Source organism: Chiloscyllium punctatum, chromosome 1, assembly GCF_047496795.1.
Source record: "Chiloscyllium punctatum isolate Juve2018m chromosome 1, sChiPun1.3, whole genome shotgun sequence".
Taxonomy (NCBI): Eukaryota; Metazoa; Chordata; class Chondrichthyes; order Orectolobiformes; family Hemiscylliidae; genus Chiloscyllium; species Chiloscyllium punctatum.
In genome coordinates, this window is record NC_092739.1 from 149,381,547 (window position 1) to 149,404,865 (window position 23,319).

The 23,319-nt window shown below is 40.9% G+C and overlaps 1 protein-coding gene across 4 annotated transcripts in view; it reads left to right on the forward strand.

Annotated features, from left to right (window-relative positions):
• Nucleotides 1–23,319, forward strand: part of ctnna2 (catenin (cadherin-associated protein), alpha 2) — a 1,236,619-nt gene that overhangs the window by 1,157,011 nt on the left and 56,289 nt on the right. For all 4 annotated transcript variants that reach the window (XM_072576926.1, XM_072576917.1, XM_072576908.1 and 1 more), the window contains one exon: nucleotides 22,807–22,941. In XM_072576926.1, coding sequence (XP_072433027.1) covers nucleotides 22,807–22,941 — 135 coding nt within the window. The remainder of the gene's footprint in view (nucleotides 1–22,806; nucleotides 22,942–23,319) is intronic.

The following is a 23,319-nucleotide window of genomic DNA, read 5'->3' on the forward strand; positions in this document are numbered from 1 at the left end:
TCCTAAAATATGCCAAGGGAGTATCACGATAATAATAGAAACATAGGGCAGATGGAATGTAAAGGATTAACAAAAGTACAGAATACTTATTAAGAGTACTTGCTAACACTTGATTACGTAGGAGTTGGCCAACATGTAGGTTGATGCAATATAATTGGTTCAGTAATCCATTGAGAAAGATTGTAGCCAAGGAATAAATAATGCCACAAGACAAAAAATATAAATTTCTGGTAAAGCTCGGAAACTGCTGAAACATGGTACAGTGGCTCAGTGGTTAGCACTGCTGCCTCACAGCACCAGAGACTCGGGTCTGAATCCAGCCTCAGGCAACTATCTGTGTGGAGTTTGCACATTCTCCCCACATCTGTGTGGGTTTCCTCTGGGTGTTCCAGTTTCCTCCCGCAATCCAAAGATGTGCAGATTAGGTGAATTGACATGCTAAATTGCCCATAGTTTTCAGGGGTGTGTAGGTTAGGTGCAGTAGTCAATGGGCTAGGGGAATGGGTGGCAGAAATGGTAGGTGATTATCTTCTGGATGTGGATGCTGGTGGGATGGTAGATAAGAACAAGGGAGACCCTATCACTGTTGTGGGAAGGAAGAGAACGGGTGAGGACTGAAATGTGGGAGATGGGTCAGATCCAACTGAGGGCCCTGTCGACAACAGTGCTGGGGAATCCTTGGTTGAGGGTGAAGTCTGATATTTCAGAGGCTCCCTTGTCAAAGTTAGCATCATCAGAACACATGCAAAGGAGACAGAGGAACTGGAAGAATGGAAGAGAGTCTTTTTAGGAAGCAGGGTGCAAAGATGATGCCTCCTTGGAATGAATCACAAATTGCCAGTTGGAAATCTCCAAGTAATGTAAATTAATTTGTCATATGCACCTTTTGCTTAAAAGTAAGTTACTATCATTGCAGAGCAGTATACCATCTATAAAATCATAAAGAAAGCTATGTCTTTCAAATGTGCATTTCAAAGCTGCAAAAGTTTTCTGACCATAGTGTTTTTTAATGAAACAGTAGTTTTGGTCAACATCCAAGAACTTCTCCTCATCGTTTGGAATGGAATTTTTGCAGAACTCTTCATTGTTATTTCTTTTCATTTTATTGAAACTAGTGTAAGCAATAAAAATGAGGTGGTAGAGAGTGAATCTAAGACTGTAATTTAAACTAAATCCTTATAGCACATCTATAAGTTATTAAAATGTTGCTCTTTTGTCTTATGATTGTTTGAATCTCTGAAGTAAATTGCAACTTTATTACTCAAACACCTGTAATTCCACATATTAAACTTATATTTCATGCTACCTGGTAAAATCATTTCACTCCGGCATATCTTAAGTGCTGATGCCAGGGGCCATACTGTGCTTTCCCATTACAGTATAACTTTCATAGAATCACGTAAAATGTACAGCACAGAAACAGGCCGTTGTGTGCATTTTGTTAAAATCATTCACTGGATGTAATCATCACTGTCTGGACCAGAATTTATTGCTGATCGCTAATTGCCCTGGAGAAGATGGTAGTGAGCTGTCGTCTTAAACTGAGGCATTGTTTGTGGTGTAGGGACACCCATTGTGCTGTTTGGAAGAAAGTTTCAGGATTTTAACTGAGTGGCAGTGAAGGAACAACAATATATTTCCAACTCAAGATGGTGAGTGAATGAAAGGAACTTGCAGTCCTTCTGAGTGTTCGGTGTATAGATTTGGAAGATGCTCTGGGGGGGGATGGTGGTAGGGTGGATGGAGTGATTACTGCAGTCCAACTTGTGGAGATTACACACAGCCACCACTGGTTGCATGAGTGAATGTTCAAGGTGATGTACAAGGTGCCAATCAAGTAGGTTTCTTTGTCTTAAATAGTGTCTGACTTCTTGAGTATTGCTGGAGGTGTGTCCGTTCAGGTAAGTGGAGAGTATTCCATCACACTCCTGACTTGTGTCTTATAGGTAGTGGACAGAATTTAGGAAGTCAGGAAGTCAGTTACTCACTGCAGGATTCCTAGCTTTTGACATAAGCATGTGGCCACAATATTCATCTGGCTACTCCAGTTCATTTTCTGGTCAAGATGGCAATCAGTGAAGATAGACAACTGCACCTCCTCCACAATAACACTCAACAGTGAAGCCTGCCAAAGCTGCATTCAGAGCCCCCTACTATGCTGTCTGACACCCTTGACTGTGTAGCCAAATTCTGAATGAACACCATCTACAAATTTGCTAACGACACCACTGTGGTACGATGGATGTTAAATATCGACAACGCAGAATACGGAAATGAGATAGAAGGCTTAGTAACATGGTGCAATAATAGCAACCTCTTTCTCAATGTTGGCAAAACTTAAAAAAACGATCTTTGACTTCAGAAAAAAGGGAACACACCCCCATTTAGATCAACTGAGCTGAGGTTTAGAGTGTTGGGAGCATCGAGCTCCTCAGAGTGATAATAACTGACAGTGTGTCCACATGTAGATGCAACAATCAAGGAGGCTCAGCAACGCCTCTTCTTCCTCAGGCAGCTCAGGAAATTTGGCATGTCTCTAAGGACCCTCACCAACTTTTACAGATGCACCATCAAAAGCAAACTGTCTGGGAGCATCACGGCCTGGTATGGCAACTGCTTTGCCCAGGGCTGTAAGACACTACAGAAGGTTGTGTGTATAGCACAGACCATCATAGAAACCAACTTTTCATCCATGGACTCCATTTACATAGCCCGTTGCCGCTGAAAGGCTGCCATCATCATTAAAGGCTGCTTCCCACCCCAATAATGCTCTCCTGCAATCTCTTCCATCAGGCCGAAGGTACAAAAGCTTTAACAAACAACACCAGTAGGTTTAGGAACAGCTTCTTCCCTTCAGTATTAGCCTCGTGAATGGACTCTGTAACTTCAAATAACGCTGATCTTGCTAATGTTGATCTTGCCACATGCATGCCCAATGCAATGTAATTTGTATGCCTCTGACCAAGTTTTTTTTAACATTATGATCTTACTTACGATGATTTGCCTGTACTGCTCGTAAACAAAGCTTTTCACTGTACTGAGGTACATGTGACAATAAATCAAATCAAATCAAATCAGTGGTAAAACCCAGGATGTTCATAATGATTAATCTTTCGGCTAGCTTATACACTCAATATGATTATCATCGTACTCATGTAACCTATCTCCACTTTTCAGCATATCTTTTTCTCAACTTTACTCCTATCCTTAACAATTACTTTTTGGAAGTTTCTAAAGCTGATTTCTTCCACCATTTCCTTTAGTAGTGAGTTCCACATTCTAATCTATGGGCAAAGAAGTTTCTCCTTATATTTTCATTGGATTTAATAGCAACTGGACTTATGGTCTCTAATTTTGCATTCTCACGCAAGTGAAAACAAGAGGGAAAACGTACCGATCCTTGGAAGTGGGAAGTAGGAGAGAATAAAATTTAATAAAAACACATTGCAGTAGCTTCCTGATGTGTCCCTGCCTTGCCTTGTTTGCCCTGCTGATCCTGATGTTGTCAACCAGCCTGGCAACAGCAAGGAACTAATACAGATGGATAATTAATGCATGTATTCGCAATCTTCTGCTGACATTGCAATTTATCTCGTATCAACTGTGGCTGTGTCAGCCCCTTGGCAACTCAGAAGAGAGGTATGCATAATGTAAGACCGGAAAAGCATCAGTATTTAAGGGTTTCTAACTTTTAACATGGCATAACTGAGGTCTTCTGTTAACAGTGATATCCCACCACATGAGGAGTTCCAGGATGCTACAGTCTCTGATAGTGATGGGATGGATCAGTCTCTGATAGTGATGGGATGGATCAGTCTCTGATAGTGATGGAAAGCTGCAGTCTTTAATCATAACGGGGTGCTTAAAAGAGATAATTTAACCACTACCTCTTGACATTCAATGGCATACTCTTCACCAAATCTGCCAATGTCAAAATCCTGGGGGGTTTCCATTGACCTGAAACTCAACTGGACTCATCATTTAAACACAGTGGCTACAAGAGCAGGTTAGAACTTTAGAATCCTGCAGTGAATAACTCACCCCTAGCTCCACAAAGCCTGTCCAGCATGTACAAGGCAAAAGTCAGGAGTGTGTTGGAATATTGCCCACTTATCTGGATGGGTGCAACTAGAACAATGTAGAAGCTTGACATGGTTCAGAAAAAATCAACCTGCTTGATCAGCATCACATCCACAAACATCCACTCCCTCCACCACCGATGCCCAGAGCAGCAGTATGTACAGTCTACAAGAGGTGCTGCAAAAGTTCATGAAAGATTCTTATAGAGCATCTTCCAAACCCATAACCATTTCCATTGAGAAGGACAAGCGCAGCAGATACATAGGAACATCACGACCTGCAAGTTCCCCTCCAAGCCACTCACCATCCTGACTTGGAAATATATCAGTGTTCATTCACTGTTGTTGGGTTAACCTTTAGCACATGAGCTGCAGTGGTTCAAGAAAGCAGCTAAGGTCAATCAGGGAGGAGCAATAAATGCTGGCCAGTCAACCACATCACATCAGCAAAGTAAAATTTGGGACTTTTTGCCACAACTGGCAGTTCAGATTCAGTGAATTTGAAATTTTAAATCTGAGCTTGATTGATGTTTGTTAACAAAGTTATTTAAAGAAGAGGTGGGTGTATTGAGTTAGATCACATATGTCATGATCTCAGAATGGCAGAAAAGGCTGGAGTGGGTAAATATCAAACTCCTATTCTTAAATGCCAATGCACAAGGACAGCTACCCTGGTCAGCTTATTTCTCGCAGATGTTGAAGTCCATTGTAGAATCTATCTCATTATGCTGACTGAAATGAGCTCTCTCAGAACCAAATAAAAATAGAAAGAACTGTGGATTTTGTAAATCAGAAACAAAAACGGAGGTTGCTGGAAAAGCTCAGGAGATATGGCAGCATCTGTGATGAGAAACAAATGTTAACATTTTTGTTCCGGTGACGTGTCTGTCCTAACACAGTGTCATCAGCAAACCACATTGATCAAAACAACACAGCCCCAGACATGACTCAGTTCTGAGGAAGGATTACTGGACCTGAACTGTTAACATTGATTCCTTTTCACAGATGCTGCTCGACCTGCTGAGCTTTTCCAGCAACCTCTGTTTTGTTTTTGTTTTTATCTCTCAGAACCAACTGGAATTATAGCGAAGAGTTTCAGGTCTGTTGGGAATAGCTAATGATTGCCTTTTAACTTTGTTAATACGATCTTTAAAAAATATATATATTACAGAATGTATATTCATGATTCTATATACAGATTCATGAACTAGAGAAATTCTATAAGGCATCCAAATGTATCTTTTATTGAGAATTTCTAAAGGGAAATTAATTAAATATGTAAATAGACTCATGGAGATGTACAGTACAGAAACAGACCCTTTGGTCCAAATCGTCCATGCCAAGCAGATTTCCGAAATTAATCAAGTCCCATTTGCCAGCAATTGGCCCATATCCCTCTAACCTTTCCTATTCATATATGTATCCAGAGGCCTTTTAAATGTTGTAATTGTACCAGTCTCTGCTACTTCCTCTAGCAGCTCCTTCCATACACGCACCACCCTTTGTGTGAAAATGTTGTCCCTTACATCCCTTTTAAATCTTTCTCCTCTCACCCTAAACCTATGCCGTCTAGTTCTGGACTCCCCACCTCAGGAAAAAGGCCTTGTCTATTTACCCTCTCCATGCCCCTCTGCATTTTATAACATCCATAAGGTCTGTGCAGAACAAGTAGCATTGAGTTGTTTTTTTTAGCTACAGCAAATGGACATTATTGAGAAGATAAATTGCTTTTCCTAGTTCTATGTATATAATATCTATATTTAAAATGCGCAATTTACATTTGCATAGCTCAGATCATAAATAAACTGCATGTTGTCCAACTAAGCAATGAAAAGAAACATAACAGAGAATTGGAAAATGGGATTAGAATGGTTAGGTGTGTGTTTTTGACTGGCACAGCCTCAATGGTCTGAGTGACCTTTTCTATGCTGTAGACCTCTTATGACTCTATAACTTGCATATATGTGGCACCAGTCTTATTTTTGAGATGCCCAAACGTACTTAACAGCCAAAACCAAATCTTCAACAAGTAACTTGAGGTGATAGTTTGATGCAGTACTGAGGACAGTGTCATCTTCTACATGACACATTAAATCAAAGCCCTGAATATTCCCTCAGGTTGAACTGAAAGATTCTGTTGTATTCATTCAACAACGAGAGGTCCCCTGGAGCCCTGTCCAACATGTATCCCTTGCTCAACCAACTCTGCTAAGACAATTGATGATCATGTTAAGGTTTCAGGGGACTGTGCTGTGTGAAAATTGGCTGCTGTCTCTGATCACAGTACAATAGTGATGATGTGGTTCACTGTTATTATGGACAAGGCCAGACCCTTCAAAACATTTCAAGAAGGTAGCCCAGACCCTAACTTTGCAACGTGATTTAAGCAAGTGTATAGTAGATATTCCAGGAGAGAATCAGCTGGTCAAACCACTTATTTTTAAACAAAGCAGATTTTATTTACAAAATTACTGAATGAAACACAAATAACAGAAAACAGAATACCAAATAACTTATCCTATCCAAAAACCCAACAGACTATCCCAACTTAATGATGCTGTCCCAAAAATACTTGCAGCAATTCCCATAAAAAGCTCTTGGTGCCAAAGGAAAAATCTAACAAATACTTACAGGAAAGAAGTCAGAGAGAGACTGGGCCCAACAGCCTTTCTTCACATGCGCACACTGCTACATTAAAACCAAACCAGAGATTAGATGAGTTGGGAGAACTGGCCACACCCCTTTTATTATACAAGTGCTTTTGATTTTTAAACTTGAAAGCCTTCTGCCTGAGGCAGTATCTGTTAGCTATAAACAAATTGGCCCTAAAATCCATCTAAACTTTCTGAAACCCGTGTCATTTACAATTTCTCTGAGAAATCCAAGGACAACATATCCTTGTTAAAGGAACAGCATTTTAACACTTTCTCTGAAGCTCTTTGTTACAAAATGCTCCTTATTAATGTGAGCACCTTCTTTTACCGAGTATAATATTAAATCCTAATGCCGCCCAATCAAGGAACAGACAACTTGGATGAACTTGATTCTCCTTGATCCTCCACAAATAATCTATCAGGAAAGTGGCAAAGAAAACATACCATGTTATGGACAAACCCATGCTGTTGTGCAAGGTCTTGAGAAGTTTTTACACCATCTATTGCCCTTTACCCTAACTGGATAAACAATATCTTAATTATGCATGTTTCCGATAATTCCCATTTGGCTTACAATCCTTTGCTCTTTCTGAAATCTGTGATAATGTGATGCACAGTGTTCTATATGCCACAACATTTCTGCTTGTTTTAAGTGCTGCCATGGAATGACATCACTTTGACTGGAGCACAGTCCAAAGACAGAATAATGACAAATACTGCTGACATGACCTGCCACCAGTCTATGAGAAAAGAGCTGTGGCCAGAAGTGAGACCAAAATAATCTTAATTTTATTGGTAATGTTGCACGATTACTTGAAATAAAGATTTTATTTGGAATCAGAGAAACAGCTTCGCATTTCTATTTTAAACAAACGTATCTGACTGACTAAAAGCAGTATTCAGCCTTAATGTTTGTGCAAAACTTCAGGAGGCACTGACAACTTAAAAGTATAATTTTACCTCATTCTAGAGCTTGATGTAAAGTTCTTAATTTACAAGCATTTCACCACTCTGGCATAAAGAATTTATTCATTATACCAGTGTGCCGTTGTCGGGGACTGCTGTTTTAGTATTTACGTTACACAAGAGTCACTTCTGCAATATCATTTTCCCCATTTTGAGCCATGGTGCAATGAAATTACTGTCTAGAATCCAGGTAATTCTGAAGTCCACACTAACCTGTTTCACACCCTACAAAGTCAGATGCAATTGTTGTTTGATTTTCGAACCCTCACAGCAATCAAGAATTGATTACTAAGGAAATAACACAAAATTATGTCCGTAGGAGATATTGATTGATACACTTATGTCTAACTAAATTAGATATCCTAAAATTGTAGACATTGTTATATTAAAAGTGACTGACACCTCGAAAAGAGATCACGCCCAACAGCATTTGAAATGATAGTGCAACACAGATAAGAGTTGTTAATTAACCCTTGGGTCATCCCAGAAATATTAAGGACTTGACTTTGTACTCTTTTAACTACAAATATTTTTTCATTTAATTGTATTCATAGCATATTAAACAGTGTTACTACTGACAACAGAATAGTCATAGAGAGTTCTGTGAAAGCCATTTTTCTTTTTTATAGTATAAAAACTGACAAGATCAACATATATAAAACCATAGGGGAAAAGGCCTCAATTTAACTTGTAGAAGTGCCAATTTTCAATTTGGTGTGTATTGGACAAGCGTTATTAAGGCCTTAATTTCATTAGGAAATGAGAAAATTGCCCTGCTAATGGGCTGCTTGCCATATTGGGACAGGAGGAATCGAACATGATGAATCTGAATTGAGTTAGTAGTGACAAAAACAACTTGCATATAATAGTGTTTTTAATATATTAAAGTACTTCAGGTACTTCACAGGTGTACTAGCAAACAAAATTTTATATCCAACCACATACAGAGATACTACAGAGCTACATCAAGGGAGACATTGGCTTAATGGTCTTGTCACTGGTATAGTAATCCAGGCCTCAGACAAATGTTTTGAGGACATGTGTTAGAATTCCACCAAAGATTGAAATTTGAATTCAGTAAAATCGGGAATTGAAAGTCAGCTTAATATCAATGATTGTTAGCACTGCTACCTCACATTGCAAGGGACTGAGGTTTGATTCCAGCCTTAGACAACTGTCTGTCTGAGTTTGCACATTCTCCCTGTGTCTGCTTGCATTTCCATCTGGTGCTCTGGTTTCCTCCCAGAGTCCAAAATGTGCAGGCTAAGTGGATTGGCCTGTGGAAAATTGCCCTATGTTGTCCAGGTATGTGTTAGTTAGGTGGATTAGCCACAGTAAGGGGAGGATTATGGGGATAAGGTAGTGTGTTAGGAGAGGGGTGGTCTGGGTGGGTTGCTATTCAGAGGGTCAGTGCAGACTCAATGGGCTGAATGGACACTATTAGCTATTCAATAATTGTTATAGAGTCATAGCGTCATACAGTATGGAAACGGACCCCTTGGTCTAACTTGTCCATGTCGACCAAATTTCCCAAACTAAACTCGTCCCTTTTGCCTGCATTTGACTCATATCCCTCTAAATCTTTCATAATAATTTACCTGTCCAAATATCTTTCAAATTTTGAAACCGTACCTGGATCTACCACTTCCGCTGGTAGTTTTGAGTATAGGAGTTGGGAGGTCACTTTGCAGATATGCAGGACTTTGGTTAGGCCACTTTTGGAATATTGTGTGCAATCCTGGTCTCCTTCCAATTAGAAGGAAGTTGTGAAACTTGAAAGGGTTCAGAAAATATTTGCAAAGATGTTGCCTGAGTTGGAAGGTTTGAGCTTATGGAGAAGTTGAATCGGCTGTGGCTGTTTTCCCTGGAGTGTCGAAGGCTGAGAGCTGACCTCATAGAGGTTTATAAAGTCATGAGAGGCATGGATAGGATAAATAGACAAAATCTTTTTCCTGGGGTGGGAGAGTCCAGAACTAGTGGTAACACGGATACTGCTGATGAGTTCAGTGGCACATGGAGCCAAACGTGAACAGAGTCAGGTAAATGGAAGTAGGAAGCCTTAGTGCTAGTACAGATAGTTAGGCGAACATTCAACTCAGGGTCAAAAACAATGCCAAAGTTAAAGACAGTCTGGTTCTGCCCAGAAGAACAACATATAAAAGCGCATAAGGTAGTGTAATTTGGAGTAATAAGTGGAGCAGCAGAATGAAAATGGTGAATGGGTAGAGAGGTCACGAAACATCAAGAGGTTAAACCTAGGATGTTATCTTATATCTGCTTCCAGGTATGTCCAACTTCAATGACCAACTCTCATCCTGTTAACCAATTTATGGATTAGTTAAGGAAGCAGTGCAGACAGTGCCTGTGCGCTAGTAATGATAATTATTATTAATTAAGCCATACTGTTTTTGCGCAGGAGTACGAGCTGCCTTACAAGCCACCTGAAAATTCAACACAGAGACCTCTGATGTTAAATCAATGATTTTTGTCACAAATTTTGCTCCTATTTTATTCAGATTGAAATGCAATTCCCATAATAACAAAACATCCATTAATTTAATTGCATCACTTAATATTGTTCTTCCTCACGCTTATCAAGTTTTAGTGATCTGTCTTTCCTGCTAATTTAAAGATTTTTCCCAATATGTTTGCTGTATGCTGTCCTTTGTAGTTAGTTGATTGACCTGGTTGAACTGTTAGTCTCTATTTTGTCTTTTATCTTCTCTGGTGCATCAAAATAACAGGTATAAAGGAGTCTTAAGACATAAAGGCACAAGACAATTTTAAGATATTGTTTTGTGTCCAGACTCCCTCAGGTATTTTGAGGTAACTGAAAGTCTCTCAAGTGATCAATGCACTGCTGTCAAGATGTTACTAATGGTGACTGCGAGAATTTATTCTTATTATGCCACAAAAATAAATGTGAATTGTCATTAAACTAAACATTTTTTAGTTCCACAGAATTGTTGCAAACCTTGAAGTTATGCCATCTCTGATAATACGGTAGTGTTGAGGTATTGCCATTCATCCAGGCTAATGGTCTAGGCATAAATGTTTGAATCTCAACCTGGCAATTGGTGGAATTAAAATTCAATTAACAAACCTGGAATTGAAAGCAAGTCGCAATCCTGGTGACTATCATCAATTGTCTTGAAAAAAGGTTCATCTGATTTTGCTAATGCCTTTTGAAGAGGGAAATTTTCCATCCATATACAGTCTGGTGATACAGGAGTCCAGACACAAATCAGGGGTATTTAGGAATGGGGAACAAAATGCCATTGACTCTCATTTCCCATTAAAGCAATGCATGTGTCAGAATTTGGTCATGAAAATCATCTCTTCCCTCCAATATCTGCCTGTTCTGACTTGAAAGCACTGACTCACCAATTTCATGAGTGCTAGCAGTAATTTACTTAAGTGATGAGTACTTTATATGTCAGTACATGCACTAAAGATCAGCAGCCTACTATGCGGTGGCAGGTCAGGAGGCACAATATAGAATAAATGCTTTCTTTTCATTAAAATAAAGCTTAGTATCATAAAACACTGGAAACACTGAACAAGTGTTTTGGCAAATGGTGAGAGCAGGCGGGTAAATGCATTATGTGTAACCCAATGTCAGTAGAACAATGTTGTCTTCATCTGGCATCTACATCTCCTTATTCTCCAGGAAGAATGAATTGTGCTCCCTCAATAACTTCCCTGCATCCAGCTGAATCCATGATATTTTTCTTGATGTCAGTAGGCTAATAATCCAGAGTGACAGGGCAAATCCCAGCATGAGCCCTTCTTCAGGCTCATGCCCGAAAAGTCGATTCTCCTGCTCCTTGGATGCTGCCTGACCTGCTGCGTTTTTCCAGCAACACATTTTCAGCTCTGATCTCCAGCATCTGCAGTCCTCACTTTCTCCCAAATCCCAACATGGCAGATGGTGAAATTTGAATTCAATAATAAAATCTAGTATTGAAAAGCTAACCTCATGGTAACCATAGTCAACTGTTGTAATAGCACATCTGCTTCATGAATTGTCCTTTCTGGAAGGAAACTTCCATCCGTACCTGATCTGGCCTAAATGTGACTCCAGACCCACAGCAATGTGGTTGACTCTTTACTACCCTCTGCAAAGGCTTGAGAAAATCACTCCAATTGATGGACAATGAATGCTGGCCCAATCAGCAATGCCAATATCCCATGGATGAATAAAAAAACTATGGTTTTCCAAGTTTGGTAATGTTCTTAGTAAGATAGCATGTTGGATTGGAAGTTGTGATTTCCTGGTTAGCCAATCTCCCAGAAGACAAAAATGAAGAACCTGTGTTTGTATATTTCCTTTCATGATACCAGACACCTCATCGCACTTTCGAGTCAATGAGATACTTTTTGAATATTAGAGGCTATTAGAATCTCAGAAATGTTTCAGTCAGTACATATTCAGCAAAGCCCTGACAAAAATTACACTTTGCCAAAATATGATAAGATTCAGTCTGCCCTGCTATCCACAGACATGTGATGTTTATCGAGGAATAAGTATTGACAAGGAGAGTTCCCCTGTTCTTCTTGAAACAGCAACATCTATGATAGTGCAGCCTTCCCCTGGGACAGCAGTAGAGTGTCAGCCTTGATATTTATCCTCAAGCCCTAGAACAGGAATTAAACCCAACACCCTGTGATTCATAAGAAAGTGAGCCACAATTGACATGATAGCCATGGCTAGCTGTACTCTTCCTTTTTCATATGGTGGTCAGCTGCAGCAATTATCCAGCCTTAATTCTAAACAATTTTTCTGAGCTTAACTGTGTGATATGAATGAGCTCGCAAAAGTTAGGAACTTCTCATGGACTTTTCAGTAGCAGGGGTGGAAATTTAGAAGCAAGGCGACGGATTTTTGAGTGCATCAGAAAGGTGGTGAGGCATCCTGAGTAAATGACTAGGAAGCTCAAAGGCCATGCAGCATTAGTGGTACTGGAGAATTGGGTAGGAGAAAATGAGTGAAGGAAGATGTTGCATGCAATATTGCTAGTGGCAGAGTTGGAGGTGGGTACAGTAACAGCGATAGAGTGAGCCTTACTGGGTGGTGGGTATAGTAACAGTGATAGGGTGAGTCTGAACTATTGGATAGAGGTTGGTGGTACTTACCCTAGCAGAGCAGAGAAGGTTACTGACCTTCTTCCTTCAAACAGCTGTGGCTACCTTGGATTAGATTGACAGGGTATAGTATCATGGCCTTCTCTGCTGGCTAAATGGGAAGTTGGCATCCCTCCTCTGAACCATCTATCCATCAGGTCCACCTGATCCTGGTAAAGTGAGGCATCCATGTCCAGGGCAAATCTCATGTACTGTGCAGGGCAGTTCCAGACTGACAGCACTTGACCTTTGTCAAACGGCCTTATGAAGATGGTGTCGGCGTCAGTGAACCCAGGATAACGTGGTAGCAACAAGTTCTTCCAGCTGTGGTAAGTGATAGAATGGGCTGGCATTGAACAGGGAGCACCACGGTACATAGTCACAAGATAATGAAGTGAGTTTTGGAGGATAGCACGATGAAAGGCCTTGGGAGAGAAACTCTCCATTATACTCAACAAAAATGACATTTTGCCAAAATATGATAAGATTCAGCCTGCCATGCCATCCACAGGAAAGATAAATATTATCTTGAAGTGACAATGGACAATCTTTGTTTGTAATTGTTGGGTGTTGCTACATCTACAGTGGGCACCTTGGGATGTAACATAACTATGTTCTATAGTACAAAATGGTAGACAGTGAGTTGGTAGGCGATTTCATTTCTCTCTCAATTTTAACTTCCATAAGTAAAAGTATGGAGAAGATGTAAAAGTGAATCCCAAATATTCATCTTGAACCAACGCACAAAGTCAAAGTCTATCTCCTTTTCCTGCTTTGTCTTTAACAACCATTGCTTCTCATCTAGACAGAGATTTCTTTCAGAATTTCAGAATAATTGCCAAATAAGAGTTAACCTGTGATTGTGATTGAATTAGATTACTTACAGTGTGGAAACAGGCCCTTCGGCCCAACAAGTCCACACCGCCCCGCCGAAGCGTAACCCACCCATACCCCTACATCTAGGTCTGCCCCTTACCTAACACTACGGGCAATTTAGCATGGCCAATTCACCTGACCTGCACATCTTTGGACTGTGGGAGGAAACCGGAGCACCCGGAGGAAACCCACGCAGACACGGGGAGAACGTGCAAACTCCACACAGTCAGTCGCCTGAGGTGGGAATTGAACCCGGGTCTCCGGCGCTGTGAGGCAGCAGTGCTAACCACTGTGCCACCGTGCTGTTTGTATTAGTTCAACAAGTGCATGATTTAGAAATGTAATGAAGCATATTCTATAAAGAAATTTTAAAAGTTACATTTACATAGCTCTTTCCATGAAAAATAATGTTTCAAAGTGCTTTTCATCCAACGAAGTGATTTAAAATGTAGCCACATATTTTTATTCATTCATGAGATGTGGGCATCACTGCCTGGGACAATGTTTATTGCCCATTCCTAATTGCACTGGAGATGTGATGTAGGAAACATAGTGTTAACACTTAACATTGGAAAAATTAGCACAATAATTTAAGCATTTCTTCTGACAAGTAAAACTCCTAATTTGCATGCAATGAGGCATTTTACAGACACAGAGAGTGCTTCCCTGCCCTTCAGTAAGTTAGGAAAGCCATCTCTCACCTTTCTGCAAAGTCTGTGGTCAATGTTCTGCAAATCCCCCGAGAGAATTGGGAATTGAAATTCACCATTTGTCAAATAGGACAGATTGCAGCAGTGAGTCATAGAGCTGGCATTCAGACTAAACTGCACGATATGATCATTCTTATATTTGTAAACAGAATTTAAAAAGCCACCATTATCAGAGGAAAATTAAAATCAAAACATCAAAGCAATTAATTGATTTAAGTAGTTTTGTCAGTTCAGACTCGATAGGTTAAAGGGCCTCTCCTATACTATATGATTCCGTGAATTTACGATTTCTGTCTCCTGAACAATCTGTCTGCCAAGATTTGCTTTAAAGAGTATTCACCATAATTCTTCTTTACGTGCATCTATTTAATCTTTAAAACTACATTTTAAATTGCCAAAAAGAATTGCTTAAGCCGACCCCTGGTCCACCCATTGAATGGAATTTGATATTTGTGAATGGGGCCTAGCTCATCAGCTTGGGGAAACGGTGGGAGTCCCACATTGCATTCATTGCAGCAAGGACAGGGATGTGGCTTTCAGCATGCTAACACACCTTCCCTTCCCCTTCCCAAACACTTCAGCCTCCCTCTTGATGTTTTGCATGGTCAGGAAGGAGAGATCAGATTCGAGTGAGACATAGCCTGAGTGAACATAGAGTCCAGGGACTTTGGACACAGTGTGAGAATTTGCTGCAGACAGGAAGAGGTGCGTTTTTGCTGGGGGGTTTTTTGACTCATAGTTTGTAAGGATTTTTCCTAACTGAAACCTTTCCTAATTGAAACCCAGGATCATGGTGGCCTGTACGAAAAAACAAATGCCATGGAAGAAAACTATAAATGTCATTGGTTGGTAGGAGCTACTAATTTGACTATCTTTTATAGGCTACTTTTAGATCAAAGCTAAATAATAGAAATATTTACAGACCACAAACAACAAGACCAGAAGGAAATTTTTGAAACAAACTAAGAACTAAGTAACTAAAATAGAGATGCAGGGCAAGGTGATGTGTTCTACCTGCATGATTTGGGAGCTGGTGGACCTACATAGGGAGCAATTGTTGGTTGATTGACGAACTCTGGCTCAGAGTTGATGAGCTGGAGCTGGGATTTGAACACTGTGATGTATCAGGGAAGGGGAGGTATACCAGGATGCTGTGTTTCAGGAGGTATTCACACCCATAAGATTAACTACCTTGAATTCAGTCAGTGGTCAGGGACATGAGGGTGTGACTATGAGCGAACACCAGGATCTAGGAGATAGTGCTCAAACAGCCTCAGCCCTTGATCTTGTGCAACAGGTTTGAGATTCTTGCTCCCTCCTTGGCACACCATAACATTCAAGGCTTTCGGCCAAATTATGGTAATTGCAATTGTGTTCTCATCTATCGCTGGGCCAAACGGCCTCTTCTGCACTTATGAATCTATGATATTACAGTCAGTGGAATAGATTTTGTTCTCTGTGGCCAGGATTGAGATTCAGGAAGGCTGTTTGCCTTCTGGTGCCTGGGTTCAGGATTTCTCATGGGGCTACAGATGAACTTGGAGTGGAAAGGGAAAGATCCAGTTTTTGTGGTCCATGTAGGTACCAATAATTTAGATTGAATGAGGAAAGAAGTCTTGCTGAGGGAATATGAGCAGCTAGGGGCTACAATAAAAAGTAGAACCAAAATTGGTGATAATCTCCAGATTATGACTTGAGCCACAAACTAATTGCCACAGAATCAATAAGATTAAAGAGATAAACACTGTGGAGATCTTGCAGGAGCAATAGGGTTTTTATAATAGGGGATTATAATTTTCCTAATATAGATTGGGACTGCCAGAGCACTAACGGCTTAGATAGGCTGGAATTTGTAAGTATATTCAGGAAAGTTTCCTCAAGTAGTATATGGAGGGTCCTACTCAGGAAGGGACAAAATTGACCTCCGCTTGGGAAATAGGACAGATGATGGAGGTGACAGTGGGGGAGTACTTTGGGACCAGTAACAATAGTTCTCTTAATTTTAAAATAATTATGGAGAGGGACAAAACTGGTCCACAGGTTCAAGTTCTAAAATGAGGCAAGATGACTTTTGAAAGAATTAGACAGGAGCTTGCAAGAGTTGATTGGAGTGGCTTGTTGGGTAGTCCTCCAGCAAGTAGGAGGCCTTTAAAGGTGAGATGGCTAGAGTTCAAGGTCTATATGTTCCTGTGAGGGTGAAAGGCAGGGTGACAGGAATAGGGAACCCTAGATGACAAGAGACATTGAGGCTTTGACCAGAAAAAAGGAGGAGGTGTGGCTCAGGTACAGGCAGCTGGGATCAACGGAATCCCTGGAGTTTACTGAAGAAGGAAACCAGGAGGGCAAAAGGGTGCATGAAATGGCCTTGGCTGAGAATATTAGGATGAATCTGAAGAGGTTCTTTAAGGATATTAAAGGAAAAAGAATAACCAGAGAGATGATATGACCCCACAAGGACCAAAGTGGACATGTATGTGTGGAACCGCAGGAGATGGGCAAGATCCTCAATGAATATTTCTCCTTTGTGACTACCGTGGAGAAAGACATGAAGACTTGGGAACTTGGGAAAGTTAGTGGTGGTATCTTGGGAATAGTCCATATCACAGTAGAGGAAGTGTGGGATGTATTAGAATGTATGAAGATGATCCTGGCTCTGATCAGATATATTCAAGAACACTGCAAAAGGCTAGAGAAGAAATTGTGGGGCTTCTGGCTGATATCTTTGCATCATTGTTAGCCACAGGTGAGGTCTCAGAAGACTGAAGGTTAACAAACATTGTGCCCTTATTCAAGGAGAGCTGCAAAGATAAACCTGGAAACTATCGACCAGAAAGCCTAACGTCTGTGGTAGGTAAGTTACTTGAGAAGATTCTGAGAGATAAGATAGACATGGATTTGGAAAGAAAAGGTTTGATTAGGAATAAGAGAAAGTGAGGGCTAAGATGCTGGAGATTAGAGTCGAAAAGTGTGGGGTGGGGCTGGAGGGCAAGGCAGCTGAGAAGGCGATAGGTAGATGCAGGTTGTGGTTGATGGTGATAGGTCAGAGGGGAGGGTAGAGAGGAGAGGAGTGAAGGAAGATGGACAGGTAGGACAGTTCAAGAGGGCGGTGACGAATTGGAGGCTTGGATCTGGGATGAGGTTGGGGGAGGGGAGATGAGGAAACTGGTGAAATCGACGTTGATACTGCGTGGTTGGATGGTCCCAAGGTGAAAGATGAGGCATTCTTCCTCCAGGCGTCTGGTGTGTTGGATTTGGCAGTGGAGGAGACCCAGGACTTGCATGTCCTTGGCGGAGGTGAGTGAAGTGGAGGAGATGCACTGGAGGGAATTGTTGATCAGATGGGAGGGGAAATTGTGGTCCTTGAAATGGGAGGCGATCTGGTCTGTCTTGGAGTGGAATTGTTCCTCCTGGGAGCAGATACAGCAGAGGCAAAGGAATTCAGCAAAGGGATAGCATTTTTACAGGAGGGTGTGTGTGAGGAGGTGCAGTCCAGATAGCTGTGGGAGTCAATGGGCTTGAAGTAGATGTTCGTGTTGAGTCGTTCGCCAGGGACGGAAACGGAACATCTCTGGGACACACACATCAAACAACCTCACCGCCCTGTGGCTGACCACTTCAACTCCCCCTCCCACTCCCTCAAGGACATGCAAGTACTTGGCCTCCTCCACTGTCAAATCCAATCCACCTGACATCTGGAGGAAGAACACCTCATCTTCTGCCTTGGGACCCTCCAAACACACGGCATTGATGTCAGTCGCACCAGTTTTCTCATCTCCCCTCCCCTCACCCCATCCCAGATCCAACCCTCCAATTCGGCACCAACCTCTTGAACTATCCTACCCGTCCATCTTATTACCCACCTCTCTTCTCTATCCTCCCGTCTGACCTATCACCATCACCTCACTCCACCTGCATCCACCTATCGCGTTCCCAGCTACCTTCCCTTCAGCTCCACCCCACTGTCCTATTTATCTCTCAGCTCCCTTCCCCCACCCCACATTCCTGATGAAAGGTTTATACCCCAAACGTCAATTCACCTGCTCCTCGGATGCTGCTTGACCTGCTGTGGTTTTCCAGCACCACTCTTTTTTTGACTTTGATTAAGAATAGTAAGCTTTGTGCATGGGAGATTATGCCTCACATGTTTGTTAGAGTTCTTTGATGTAATGACCAGGAAGGTTGATGAGGACAGGCCAGTAGACATAGTCTATATGGATCTCAGTAAGGCCTTTGATAATATTCCACATGGTAAGCTGCTCTGGAAAGTTAGATTGCATGGAATCTAGGGGGAGCTGGCAAATTCTATACACAGTTGGCTTGAAGGTAGAAGCAGACGGCAATAGTGGAAGGGTGCTTGCCCAACTGGAGACCTGTGACTAGTGGAGTGCCTCAGGGGTGGGGGCTGGGTCCATTGGTGTTTATACTCCTTATCAACAATTTGGATGTGAAGATATAAGGCATGATTAATAAGTTTGCAGATGACACTAAATTAAGAGGTATTGTGGACAGTGAGGAAGATTATCAGAAATTGCAGCAGGACATCGAAGAGCTGGGGAAGCGGGCTGAGAAATGGCAAATGGAGTTTAATACAGATCAGTGTGAGGTCTTGCATTTTGGAAAGTCAAATCAAAGTAGGAGTTTCATGGTGAATGATAGGGCCTTAAAGAGTGTAGTGGAATAGAGTGATCTTGGAGTTCAGATTCTCAGTCCTCTGAAAGTGGAAGCACAGGTAGACAGGGCAGTGAAGGCAGCTTTTGACACACTGGCCTTCATCAGTCAGGGCATTGAGTATAAAAGTTGTGAAGTTGTGTTGTAATTGTACAGGACATTGGTGAGGCCGCACTTGGAGTATTGTATTCAGTTTTGGTCACCTTGCTATAGGAAGGATGTTATTAGACTGGAAAGAGTGCAGAAAAAATTTACAAGGATGTTGGCAGGACTCAATGGTCTGAGTTTTATGGAGAGGTTGGACAAGCCAGGACCTTTTTATTTCAAGCATAGGAGACTAAGGGTTCTTATAGAAGTGTATAAGATCATGAGAGGCATGGATAGGTTGACTACACACAAGCTTTTTCCTGGATTGATGAATCAAGGACTAGATGGCATCAATTTAAGATTAAAGGGAAAGAATTACAGGGAACCTGAGGGGCAACCTTTTCACACAGAGGGTGGTATGTACAGGGAATAAGCTGCCAGCAGAAGTGGTTAATATGGGTACATTAACAACATTTTAAAGGTCTTTGGACAAATATATGGATTGGAAAGGTTTAGAAGGATAAAGTAAAAACTATTCCTGATGAAGGGCTTTGCCCAAAATGCCGATTTTCCTGCTCCTCGGATACTGCCTGAACTGCTATGCTTTTCCAGCACCACTCTAATCTTAGAAGGATAAGGACCAAGTGCAGGGAAATGGGGTTAACGTTGATGGACATTTTGGTCGGCATGGATCAGTTTGGACCGAAGGGCTTGTCTCTGTGCTGTAGGACAATGTGGCTCAAAGTTTGATGTGAGAGAAATGGATTGTAATTCATGGGACCAAACGATCAAATGGTGGAGCAGACTTGATGGGCCAAGTGGCCTAATTCTGCTCCTATATCTTATGGATACCAAGCCCATTGTTCACTCACTCAATCCAATTGAACTTCCCAAGCCTATTGCCTCCAGAAACAGCTCAAGATTACACAGGAGAGAGGAAATAAACCAAAGACCTTAACTTTGAATAGAAACAACTTTCTTTCAATAAAACAAGTTGGTTTTGTAAGGAACAAAAAAAGTCCAATAATTCAGTATACAATATATTAGGAGAAATCTAACTGTACAAAGATAAGTGGTAGCATGTGTGAGGAGAAATATGATATCCTATTCATAGTCTCTTGATATATTAGGCCAGATGAGAAAAAGTGCAAGTATGTGTTCTCAATAGCCAGTTAACAGATATTCATAAACTAGCAATTTTTCAATCAGCATATAGATGTCTTGCTTCTTTTATTTTTGTCAGGAATTAGGTCCTAAGAAAAAGATTTTTGCCAAAAAAAACACTAAAAATTAAAGAAGATTTCACTATTCTTTGTACTTCAAAAGAGATAAGTTCTACTGTTTTAACTCCCTTTTCCTTGTACTTGGCATTGTGATCATATCACTCATGAATGATTATTACAGACATCACAGACATGTCAATGGGCTGACTTTGGAATATTGGCTGGATTACTTTGTTCTGTCTTTTCAGTGTTTATAGTGAATCTTGTCTCATTAACAACAGGGATGAGAATATGAAGCTTTGTGATTGGATCCGGAAGTGGGGGACGAATGGAGGAAAGACATACAGACAGAGAGGGAGACAGACCAAATGTATGCACCTGAGTACCACCCTTCATAAATTCTGGCCACATTTTAGTTGTTTATAGCCAACATTGTCCCAAATAAAAACAGGAAATGCTCTGGCAGCAACTATGAAGATATAAACAGAATTAACATTTCAGCTCAGTAACTTCCATCTAAACTGAAAAATATTAAAGATGAAACAAATTTTAAGAACATAAAAATAGGACCATAGGATTCCTTGGACCTGCCCTGTCATTTACTATGATAATAACCTCTGCCTTAGTCAATTTGGAAGACCAATATTGTTGGTCAGGTGACCATACAATACTTTTGTCACTGGTTATGTCTTAGGTGCATTGGAGATCTTCAGTGCTTGGGAACATCTTCTCAAGGGCAACAAATACTGGCCTTGCCAATGATGCTCATACTCACAGAACATTTTTTAAAATAAATCTCCCTATATACATCAGGAAATACAAAAGTCACTTGTACCAAATAACTTGCCTTGTTACAATTGACTCCACCAGCAATTATTTTTTCCTACTTAATATGCAACAAAGGGAAAATGCTGCAGTTGTTGGCTTATAAATTGACCTTTGAAGCCTTGAAAAAAATGCCCTCCAAAAATGGTGGTGGTAAAGTGGTACTGTCACTAGACTGATAAACTGGAACCCCAGGCTGTGAAATGGATTCAAATCCAACATGGCAGATGGTGAAATTTGGATTCATTAATAACCTGGAACTGAACACTGGTGTAAAGCTGACTATGTAGCAACTGATTATATGCTGATTGTTGTAAAACAAAACATTTGGTTCACTTATGTCCTTTAGGGAATGGGATCTGCCATGTTTTCCTGGTCTGGCCTCCAGACCCTCAACAAAGTGATTGACTCTTGACTGTCCGCAGAGCAATCAAGGGTGGACAATAAATTCTCATGATGACTGTATTCCATGTACAATTAGAAACAATTGCTGAAATGGTGTACTACCATCTTTGTCATTCACCATGTCCGCTGAGGAGGAATTTCTTCTCTCAATGGGTAGTGAATCTGTGGAATTCTTTACTGCAGAGAGCTGTCGAGGCAGGGTAATTTCAAGGCTAATACAGGCATATTTTAATCAATAAGGAAATCAAGGGTTATGGGGAAAATATAGGAAAGTGCAGTAACAGATTAGCCATGATCTCAATGAATGGCGTGGCATTATCGATGGACTGACTGGCCTACCTCTGCTCCGATGTCTTGTGATTTAATGGTTTTTGTGGCTGTGCCTGAACCTCGCTCGTATCTTTACAGTAACAGCCCACGTCAGCAGCCCATGTCCCCTGAATCCAGTTATAAGGTTCCTATGGATCCCTATGTAAAATATTCATTGGTGGGGTGAATAATTGAGGCTAACTAAGAATCTAAGTAGAATATGTTGTGAATTAAATGTGGTGTCGATTTATATGCCAAAATACCCTTTTAGGGTTCAGGAAATGGGTCATCTTACACACCAATTCAATAGATATGATGTAATCTACAGTGAGACTGTTTTGGAATTAAGAAGCTCACCAGCCTCTAATGTGTGACTGCCACATCTCAGTCTACACATTTAATGTCTTCTCCTTAGATCATGGACATGAAAAGCACTGTTTCGACATGACACTTTCCTGTTTTCATCTTCCATATGCAACACTTAAATAAAGCAAAATTGTACTGTTTAAATTCAATATGATTTTTGAAAAATGGTTAGGATACCCTTCACGGAGCACTGCTGTTCTCTAATTATTTATTGATCTATGTTGACTGGCATTAGGCCTTATGGTAACCAAGGATTTCAGTTGCTTTTGGCAGGAAAATCTGGAACAGTACAGAAGAAATACTCTGCCAAATAACTGTGGCACGGTGGAGATGTCAAAGTCAGTTTCTTTACTGTTGTCTCAAGACACTCTCGAAGCTGACAGGCATTTAGAAAAGCAAACTTGGAAGTAGTTGCTGGCAACATGTGGAAGGAGAGGAACTTGAATGTGTGTTTTAAGTATAAAATAAGCACAGAGAACCAAAGCTAACATGGCTGTTTGCTGTTTTCTTGCAGTGTCCTGATTCTGCCTGTAAGCAGGATTTGTTGGCCTACCTACAGCGCATTGCACTCTACTGCCACCAGCTTAACATCTGCAGCAAGGTGAAGGCAGAAGTCCAAAACCTGGGAGGAGAGTTGATTGTATCTGGGGTAAGCAGCAATTAAGTGGTTAAGATTTCTAAAGGTACAAATCATGTCTCGATGTCACTTCTGTCATGCTCCCTACCATGTGCTGTTGAATATTCGCTTCTTAATAGCATATTCTTCTGTGCATGCTTCATTAGGCAATGATGCTCTTTTTCTTTGCTAATGTATATCTGTGACAGATAAAATATATATATATTTAGCAATTGCTGCAACCTCATTAAAAATCTGCCTGAAGAATATTAAATTGAGGAAACTGAGGTTGGCTTGTAGTTCATTCCATGCCACCACTGTGGGACTTTTTCTTTCCTCCCAGTGATGAATATTCTAGAACTGCAGTAACTTGTATGTGACAAAATCTAAGAGTCATTATTTAAATGACTC